Source organism: Numenius arquata, chromosome 13, assembly GCF_964106895.1.
Source record: "Numenius arquata chromosome 13, bNumArq3.hap1.1, whole genome shotgun sequence".
NCBI lineage: Eukaryota > Metazoa > Chordata > Aves > Charadriiformes > Scolopacidae > Numenius > Numenius arquata.
Window position 1 is genome coordinate 14527433 of NC_133588.1, and position 10322 is coordinate 14537754.

The window sequence follows — 10322 nt, forward strand, 5'->3', positions numbered from 1 at the left end:
GAATGATAGCAACATATGCAACTCCTTATAGTGTTTAAGGCAGCTGTTAACTCTCAAGGATTTTTTTTTTTGTTTTGAAAAACAGGTTATACATCTGTGTGTGTTGGTGGTGCCTTTTGATGCATACAGAGAGGAACTGTATAACCTCACGAAATACCTTACACAGAAGGCAGGATTCAAAGATATCACAAAATCATTGAAATTCCTCCAAAGATGCCCTATCTGGGGATAGCTTTCTATTTCTGTTTATCCACTGCTTTTCCTGAACATTACTTCTCACACAAAGATTTACCTCTGTTTGTAAGGCAGCATAAATGTAATTTAACAAATACAGTACAATAAGTAGCAGTGTCTTTAGAACAGAGTTTTTCCTCAAGTAAGACAAACACTGATGGATACCTTAGAGATTCTTGCTTTCAGCTTCTGATGTTCTCAGCGCCCTTGGGACAGGCTCAGTACTCAGCATCTTACTAATGAAAAAGTCATAGAACCAGAGGGGAAAGTAGCAGAAGATGCAGAGGGGCAGGTAAGCCCCTTTGCCAGGGGTGTACAAGCCACGCGGTCTCTTGGCCAGCAAGGCGTGCAGGATTGCGCTCAGCACGGGGGAGAGGTCGGCGTCGCAGTAGGCGGGCATGTGCAGGAGGTAGCTCTTCAGCCCCAGGAGGTAGTCCTCACCATAGTCTTGCCTTGTGTCTGCTGGGAGGTTCTCCATCAGCTCCTTTTCTTGCCTATCCCACAGGTCGGATGTGCCTTGTATACCTGCAGGAGCAACATCACAGGATAGCAAGTGGGTTTGGGGCTGAATTAAAAAAAATTAAATCTATAATTAATAGTAAGTTGTTCTCCACCAGCACCCCAATTCACAGTTCTTATAAACTAGGTCAGTGAAGAACAGACAAAAAAGCTGGTTAGCTGAGAGGGCTTCTACCTGGAAGAGAAGGGAAGGCATGAAGCACAGACTACATGAAAAGCATGTGGTTTACACACTGTTTGGTTACCAGCTGTACCTAAAAAGGTGCTCTCACAGCCAAGTCAGCATTTATTTCTTTATTTTCCTCCTCCTCCCTGCTGAGGGGAAAGGCTACACTCACGAGGCAGAGGCAGGTAGCGTGCAGAACTGGAGGGAACATCTCTCACAAAAAATGCCGATCTTAATTTCCATAATCAACGTGAAGAATGGGGAAAAAATATTCTGACTGTGAGAATCACCGAGGGCTCTGTTTGAGGACGCTGGACTACAGAGAGAGAGGCGAGGCAGAAAGCACTACCCAAAATGTCAAATACCAACCTGTTCGGAAGCCTGACGGATGAATTGCAGCAACTTTAATTCCCCATTTGGAAAGCTCTTGCCTCATTACTCCAGAAAACATGGACAGAGCTGCTTTTGATGCACCGTATGCAGCATACCTCGGTAGTGGAATGCCTCCTGCAGGAGCAATATAAACATGATAAAGCTCAACAGCAGCTCTTTCCAGCCTTTATTTTCGTGATTTAGAAGGAAGATTATAGTGTAACCAAAATTATGCATCTCTCACTGAGGTTAAAGACAAGTCAGTGAGGGAATCATTTCTTTCTGGAGGTTAAAAAAAAGTGAAAGTTGTAAATTAGCAATTGCTTATAGCAGTTATGCTCAGTAACACCTGATAAGACACCTTGTATGGCAGAAAAAATAAACTATATTGCATTTAAGGGTAAAAACTACAGAAAATTACGACTGTTGGTTTCAGAAACACAGATAATGTTTTAGTTCATATAAATAGTGAAGCAATAGTTTAATGCCGCTGTTCTTGTCACTGTAACACGAATTTCAAGCTCCTACTATAAACCACAGTTACAACAGGGTAAGTAATCTCAATTTTAGCTTTATAAGGCCAACTTATCTTCCACTTCTTTTCAGCTAGTTTCAGAAAGACCAGAGACAACAGAGCAAGAGTGGGGAAAACCTCTGTGGACAAACCAAAGCTGGAATCACACCACCCAGGTGACAGGACTCTCCGAGACCCATTATGGAAGCAGATCCCCTGCCTGTAGTTATACTTCATCTCCTCCAGTCCCACCAGCATTTGTTCAGATGAAAAAAAAGATAGAAAACAGCCAGTATCTTCGGTGAATTTAAAGTAAATCCATACGCTTACAAAACAAAATCTTCCAGGAAACAGTATCTTCCAAATACAGAGATTTCCTCTGTTGCAAAAACTGACAGACTGTCATTTCTTTAGAAAAATCCAAAGACGCTTTGATTTGAACATCTTCCCTTCTTCAGCTCCCCACCCCCCCCAAGCTTTCTCCACAAGGTTGGTGTTATCGCTGCACAGAGTATCACTGTCAGGTTTAGGAGTCATCACAGCCACCACGGGCTGTGTTGACACAGCGGTGAGAAGGGAACAGAATGACCGACCCTTCTCCTTGAGCCACACCACTCCTCCTGCCTGCATGGACAGTTGGGCACCTCCTCCAGTACGGCCTCCCTTCCACACATTACACATTTATCTCCATGTATTTGAATCTTTTAAAAGAAAATAGTGCAACACGGGAATTTTCGGGTAAGCCACTGGTGCCATTTATTGGGTTTTGTACCGCAACGACCAAGGTATCACGGGCACTTCTCACACAGAGTCACCCCTTTGAAGAACTCAGGCCAATTATATGTTAATTATTCTTCTGTATGCATCTGAATAAGTTTGAGTTTCAATTGGTTTGAGCCAACTGAACCGCATACTCTTTTCCTCTGAGGTCAAGCTAACCGAGTCCAGTTAAATTAGCTCTGCGCAGACAGGAATAGATTCGGCACAACGAGACCTCACTAACCTTTTCTGCTAATGTTTTACCAAAGGACCCTCAGACCCTGCATTAAGAGGAAGCTATTTACCCAAACCAGCTCGTGTGTGAGAACATCTGCGTGAACAGCTATAGTTTAAGCAGGCTCGTTATCAACTCCTATAAGGGCAAATTCTTCAGCACAGGGAAGCTCTCTCTCCATTTATCCCTGCAAGGCAGCTTGGGGATTCGTGCCAAGAATTAAGACATCTGCCCCAAAACACCACTTGGGTGCCCAGAGAAACAGAGGTCTGTCCTCTGTCTCTGTGCTTGCAAGGGTTGGTGGGCAGAGCAGCACCAGGAAGGTCGTTCTGATAATTCAGTCCTGATTTCTTTAAGCAACAAACCACAAACAGAGACATGCACATACAAAACATACTTGGGATTATAAAAAGAAAACAGAAGACACAGTGTGAAAGCTGGGCTGAGGCCACATCCTCAATGTAAGCCACGAAACACAAGCTAATCCTTTCACAAGCCACCTCGGCAATACAGCAGGATTCAAGTGGATACCAACTGCACAGACACAAGTGTCCAAGAAGACTAGTCAAAGGAACATTTGGGAAGCAGAGGATATGGTAAATCCTTAAGAGGTCTTAAGCCAAAATACTTTCCAGCATCACAACATCCTGCTTCCAGCAGGTCTCATTTTCAAAGGAGCATTCTTGCTCCCTGGCTGTTGGCTACCAGATACTGTAATACTTCGGTCCCTACAACTTAGCATCTCAGCTGTCCTCCTAGACTAGAAGGGTATGTTACAAAGGCACATGCAGTGAGAATAGGACCAAAATTATGGGGCAAAACTGGAAAGCACATTATACGCTGTTTTTAAAGAGGTATTTTATTGATGAAAAAAGTATCACTTTGCTAATAAATTAGGCTAAAGTATTTTTAAGAAGATAACCAAAATATTTTGAGAGAAATATAAACACACAGTCTGTTCAGGTCCCAGGTTATTAGCAGACCATGCTCTAGGACTGTGCACTCTGGAAAGAACCACAGAATGCAGCAAAAAATAAAACTGCCTTCTGCTCTTGAAGGACTAAATGTTTCTCTTCAGTGGGTGCTTTATCATCGTGCTGTCTCTCTTTAACACTTGAGCCCTACAAGGATGCAGGGGTAGAGCTGCCCAACTGAAATATCTAACATTTATTATAGACTGTTACAAATGGTAAATGTCATGAACATACCCAAAATACATTTATGCCTCAATTTTAACCCAAAGTATTAAAAAAAGGTCAAAACTGTAACTGTAGCCAGCCCAAATGGAAGATAGCCCATCTCTGAAAAGGCAGACAGCTTTTGGGCATCTCCATGATGTGGTTCAATGACACACAAACCGAGATGGTCACAGACTTCTGCTGTGACATGTTATAGGAACATCTGTGATTTACCATCCATCCTTCTGGAAACTCACAAAGCTATCACTCATAGCATCTATAGACATGATCTGAATTTCACCACCTTTTATAGAACAGCATATTTTTAGCCTTATTAAAATCTTCTGCTTTAAGGGTTGGTTTCTGGGAACAGTCTCCCAAACAAAAGAAAAACCTGCACTTATTACCTAGATACCAATTCCCTGGGTGTATTGACAAGCAAGGCTGACCAACACCTTCCTCAGCTTTTTTGCTAAAGAAGTTTGTTGTTTTTTCTGTTGTACCAGAAATTCATTTGGTGCTTTAGTTCAGCTCACCTGCCATGCTGGACATGTTAACCAGCCTCCCCTGGGATTTCCGAAGCAATGGTAAGAAGGTCTTGGACACCTCTACAGCCCCGAAGAAATTCACCTCCATGCATTGCCTGTAGGTGCTCATGGGGAGCAGCTCGCCGTCAGCAGGGAAGCCCAGGATGCCCGCGTTGTTCACAACTCCCCAGAGCCCTAGGAAGACGAGAAAGCACAGGGCAGCTATACACCAAGAAGTCAAGTCCATAAAGATTGCCTCCAGATCAAAGCAGAGATTATCTGCAGATACAGATACACAGTATCCCCTCCTTGAACAATCATCACCATTTTTCATATGTCCCAGAAAGCAGGAATTCTCAATATAAATACCTTGACTGCCCACAGACTGCAGCATGGAAACGACCTGCACACGAAAGCCACAACACAGCCAACAGGTAAGAGATGCACCTTATAAGCACGTACATTAGGACACCCGTTTTAATGTCAAAAAAGCCATACCTGTATTTTGCACCTTCTCTGAGACTTTTAGATAGGCTTCCTTGACTTGGGTGGCATTGGTTATATCCAGCTGCACGAGAGATAGCCTCCGAGAACAGGTCCGTCTCAGATCCTCAGCTCCAGGTCCATCCTTATTCAAAACCCCAGCAAACACAACAAAACCCAAGTTATCCAGGTATTTAGCCAGTGCATGTCCAATCCCAGTGTCGCTTCCTGAAAGCATCAAAAAGACATTTGAAAAGTAGGTCTGTCCTAAACAATCATCTAAAAAAACATTAATTGGAAATACATGCAAATGTAACCAAAAAGATGACAAAATAAAGTCACTGAAATATATCTGACTACAGGAGGAAAGGTTCAGATCTGAAAGTTTGAGGAGATGGATCTTTGAATGTTCCACAAAGACTGATAGATCTTGGCCTCTTGGTTCACAGCCAATGGCATCAGCTCATACTCTACCACTGACAGATTCTAAGACTTACTTCATACATACAGAAGAAATAAAACCCCAGATTTGTTTTATACAAATATTCAGAATGAAACATGATAACAAAAGTATCTACGGGGGAAAAAAAAAAAAAAAATCACCCAAGAAAAACCACACAGATATTTTAATTTGAAATCTCCGATGGACAAAGCAACTACTGGGCATTGGAATTCAAAAAAATTGTTGGGTTATATTTCTTAATTCCAAGAAGTAGCATTATTTTATTCAAGCATCTTCCATGCAGAGCCTTCTGATAAATACTTTTTTGTCCCAGGCTGTCACCAAGCCAAAGCTGAGCTACTGTTTCTTTACCTGAAAAGGAGTTCAACATTTTCAAACCCTAAGAAAGCTTCAGAAGAGCATTTTTAAGCTAAGCCAAATAGCACCAACTATTTAATTCATGCAAACTTGCATCAGAATTTCTCTTATCCTCTCTATTCTCTTCTAAAATTATTCCCAAACTTTGTCCATATAAAGCAATGAACTACCAAATGCAGGAAGCACTGGTAGAGCAAATACACAACAATGATCTTTGCAATCATGATCGTTACCTGGTGGGAGGAATTGAACAGTGATTAATATTTAACAAATAATTCAATCGATTCACAAGTTTCTCCCTTTGACACTGTGTTTTGCAGCCACTACCTTACAACACTTTTAAGTGTTCTCACTCCTGTGTCTTTTTTAATTCTGGTTTCCATTCCTCCCATGTACTACTTAGCGAGGGAGGAACCATCTCGCCCATCTGCCCACCAACACTCCCAATGAAGTGACACAGGGCTCAGCTAGAGACAGGGAAGGAGTTCATAGAGACTGTGCAGCAGTTTCGCAAAGGACAATGTCAGGAGGAAAAAGAGGAGTTTAAGAAATTAACGCAGTTTTTACACTGTAAAGCAGAGCTACATCAGCACGACCCACGATACGGCACTGCACCCTCTGGTGTAACTGCAGCAAAGAAAGCTGCTGGATGCTGATGTGCACCAAGATCCCTGGAGCTACCCCAGGGCTTGGCCATCTTCTGCAATAGCCATTTATTACATAAATGCTCAGCTTCCAACCCCCCCTGCATGGCTGGAAACCTGAACGTGGGACAAAGGGCTGGGACTCTTGCCAGTCTTTTTATTATTTCCTCATTTGTGAAAGAGCTGCGATACTCCTTCCTTAACCCTACCAGAAACTTATAAGGGTTAATCTGTGATTTCGGCACACCGAGGTGGATATCAGCACAGTTATTCACAGGCCTGCTCCTGCACTCCAAATCCATCAATAACAGAATCTGTCTGCCACAGAGATTCATCTTAATCATGCTAGATCTTCATTTCTGGGTTCTGTCTTTTAACTAGGGATTTAGTGCTGAAAGGTGAAAAAAAATTAATTCCAGGTGATTTGAAGGAAACACATACTAAATGCCTGGATCAATCAATGTAACATGTTGAAAAGAATTACTCATGCTCTACTTAATTCTTTTAAAAAAATAAACACTTTTTGGCATTTTTTGAAGTCTGCATTTTGTTAAAGATGCACCAGAACACCACATATATCACACTTCCCTTCTCGCAGCCCTGATCCAAAACAGAAGAGCAAACCTGCATTCTTGGAATTCCCTAAAGAGACATGAAGAAGCCTGCAAATATCCCAAAGACATGACAGATTGCTGAGTTTGAGGGTGGAATGTTTTTCCTTCTTTTTTTTTTTTTTTTTTTTTTTTTTAGTGAAAAACCCTATTTTCTGGATCAAATCCTTTCCCTTTCATCCTCCCCAGCAAGTACACAGCCACAGAGCTACATATTACTTAAGTTTTACAGCGCAGCTTTAACTTGGGAAGGAGCAAAGTGTTCAACAACTTCTATTTCCTGAGAAGGAAATAAAAAGCAGTGCTTGTCTGTGCCTGCCACAGGGTTTATCCCCAGCTTTTATCAAAACAATTCTGATTGGGTTTCAGATCTCTTACTGAAGTCCAGAGAAAACCCTTCAACTCATAAAATTCAAACAGTAGTTAGATCTCTATAGGGAAGAAATAGAGAATTGCCCCCCACCCCCTTGCTTCTATGTCAAAAATAACAATTGGTGAATTATTAGAAGCTTTATTATAAGAAAGGCAGTCACTACTGAAAGTAACTGAGAATTTATCATCAACTCACACTGAGCATCAGAAACACCAAGTGACACATCAAGAATGAAAAAACCAAGTTAAGTGGAGAAATTCATCCCACTGGACACAGAATAACTGAGGCAAAAATTTTGTAATTCCTGCTACTTCCGATCTTCAGAGTAATTTAATTTTTAGGGCAGCTGGCTATTGGGTCTGCCAAAACACACTAAAGTTTTCACATGCCCAAGAGCTTCTGTTTAAGGACACTGAAGCACTCGGTCCCAGCAAGAGGATCAACAGAAATGTTTCACCAGTGACTTTAAAACTGCTCACATGCCCACAGTTACTCATGTGAAAAAGCATTTTGACAACTGGGCACAGTTTTTTTCCTTATTGTGGTACTCCCATGAACTGCTGGCTTAAATAAATAACACACAGCAGCACCCGTACAAGGGACGCCCAAAGAGGACCAGAGCAATATTTGATAAAACCCAGGGAGGGAAGCACAGAGATGACTCCATCCTCTGGCCAAGGGCAGCCATCCCACAAGCGATATGTGGCAGCTGCCCAGAGCACAGCAGCATTCCCCAACCCTGCGGGGCTGAAAAAGGTATGGAAAGAAAAAAAATAAAAATAAAACCCCCACCATTTCCCACGAAGTGCCTGCTTCAAGTCTTGTCTAAATCGGAGAAACCAACACCAAAATTGATTTAAAGGCACCTCGCACCTGCACACACTTGCAGACACACATCCCACCGCTGGTATGGGGAAGAGCAATTTAACCAAGAAATGTGTTGAGTAAAACTTTCGTTTCAGTTGATTGCGGGTTTGGTTGATTGATTGCATACCAGTCTGGATTCAAATACAGACCAAGAAGAACCTTCTCAGACGTGTCAGCTGTCAGAGGTGTCCAAACTTGCATTTCTTCAGGACAGTTGCAGCACAGGTACAACAAAGGCACATTCCCTTGCTGGAATATACCCAGATGTTCTTCACTCCCCTATATTCCTCTAATTCAAGTTCTCTAGAGCAGATAGGCTCTGAGAGAGTCCTCTTCCCTGAAAAAAATGCAGGCTTGCAAAAAGCAAGAAGATGCCCAAGTGCAAGCGAAACCCCCTCACCTGCAGGGGTGGAAAAAGGAGTGCTCCCTGTTCCCCCCTGCCTGATACCCATCTTCATCTGAAACACCTGCAGGGAGAAACCCAGCTGGCAGATAAACCACGAGGGGAGAACGTGCTACTCCTCTTGTCCTCCCCTTCACTTTAGTATTTAATCCCTGTATTAATGCTTGCTAGGCAAATCTAAATTATTTCCAGGTGTCCCTATAAAACAAAATGAAATTCTGCAAGAAATAGCTATATAAACCAAAGCGACTTAATTCAGCTTCCAGAGGGGAAAAAGTAGAAAATAAAACCAAAAAAGAGCAAGTTAACAGTGCAAGAAGCAGTTGGCAGGCACTTTAGTAGAAGGTTTGATTAACACAAATAAACAACATTTAAAGTTTTAGAAGAAACAGGAGAAAAGCCATAAAACTACAAAAATGCCATCCCTGCAAACTCAAAGTGGGTGTTGAGTAGATCAGAGCCTTAATAGAGGCTGAATTCATTAGCTGTGAACTTTCACTGCTTGTGAAGGAAATTACTCCCAAATGATTTCATACATCATTTCAAAGAAATGGCACCAAACCACTGCCTTGAAATATATGCATGATATACACAGTGTGCACTGCGTAAGTGTGCACACCGAAAGATAACCACACATCCGTAACCAGCACAATGAATTCAAGTAAACAAAAGTAATGTATGAATGTAGCGCTCTGAGGGCTTCCAGAAATTAATGTCTCTCCTAAAAAATTAGACCATCGTAAGTATTCTTATGCCTTTTGCACCAGTTAATTTCACAAGTATGTCTAAAAAGCTACTTGTAAAGATTAAATGAGACACTAAAAAATAATAGCATCTATTAAGATGCTTTTCTCCTTAATTTCAGAACACTTATTTACCTGGAAAAAACATCTCAGGCAAAGCAAATAAAGTGAGAGAAAAAAAAAATAAGAGGAAACCTTACAAGCACGCATTTCATAGATACCTAACCTGAGGACACAAAGTTTTCAAGCCCACTTATGAGAAAAGCCAGTTTTTGCTTCCCAGAGCGCGTTCGCAGCACCTTACCTGTGATGAGCACAGCTTTGTCACCCACGGGCAGCAGCGCCCTGCCACCCAGGTACGCAGAGGAGACCAGACTCACGGCGCAGAAGACCACCAGAGCCCCGCCAGCCCCCAGCGTGGCCATGCACAGCAGCCCCAGCAAGGCAGGCAGGAGGCTCTGGATCAGCACCTTTCCCTTCTCCACCAGGTTCTTCTTGGCCATGCAGAGGACAGTCATCCCAAAAAGCGCGGTGGCACCCACGCAGAGCCATCCAAGGGGGCTGGGGGCGAGAGCATCCATCGGCAGTAGGGAAGAAGCAGGCACACACAGCCCACCACCAGCTGGGTAAAAGCAGGTGTTGTTTAAATGCAGCATGTGTTATATAGGAGCAGGGGGTGGGGCAGAGAAAGGGGACTCTGTTTAAAGGTTCGACATAATCTCACTTACCCTTGGCATCAGCAAGAAGCAGAAGCCTTCCTTTTCTTACCTTTTATTCCTTCTGCCTGACAGCTCCACCTTCTGAACAACATGCTGGCTGGATAATGATTGACAGCACTGGGAATGGACATGATGTAGCAAGTGTTGGCTTCAGG

General features: G+C 42.6%; 1 protein-coding gene across 1 annotated transcript; it reads right to left on the reverse strand.

The window, feature by feature from the left end:
* Window positions 1-400: 400 nt before the first annotated feature.
* HSD17B2 (hydroxysteroid 17-beta dehydrogenase 2) lies at window positions 401-10029 on the reverse strand. The gene is made up of 5 exons (XM_074158144.1): window positions 9753-10029; window positions 5003-5215; window positions 4514-4699; window positions 1289-1426; window positions 401-759 (listed from the first exon to the last, which is right to left on the reverse strand). Exons 1-5 carry the CDS (start codon window positions 10027-10029, stop codon window positions 401-403), a joined length of 1173 nt encoding a protein of 390 aa, XP_074014245.1.
* Between the last annotated feature and the right edge of the window lie 293 nt (window positions 10030-10322).

What these genes read in the sequence shown, in the direction of transcription:
- HSD17B2 (XM_074158144.1), bottom strand. Translation starts at nt 10,029, where the DNA reads ATGGATGCTCTCGCCCCCAGCCCCCTTGGATGGCTCTGCGTGGGTGCC. An exon ending in CAAAGCTGTGCTCATCACAG is followed by an intron (nt 5,216 to 9,752) that starts GTAAGGTGCTGC and finishes TGATGCTTTCAG; the next exon opens with GAAGCGACACTGGGATTGGA. An exon ending in TCCGTCAGGCTTCCGAACAG is followed by an intron (nt 760 to 1,288) that starts GTTGGTATTTGA and finishes TTGCTCCTGCAG; the next exon opens with GTATACAAGGCACATCCGAC.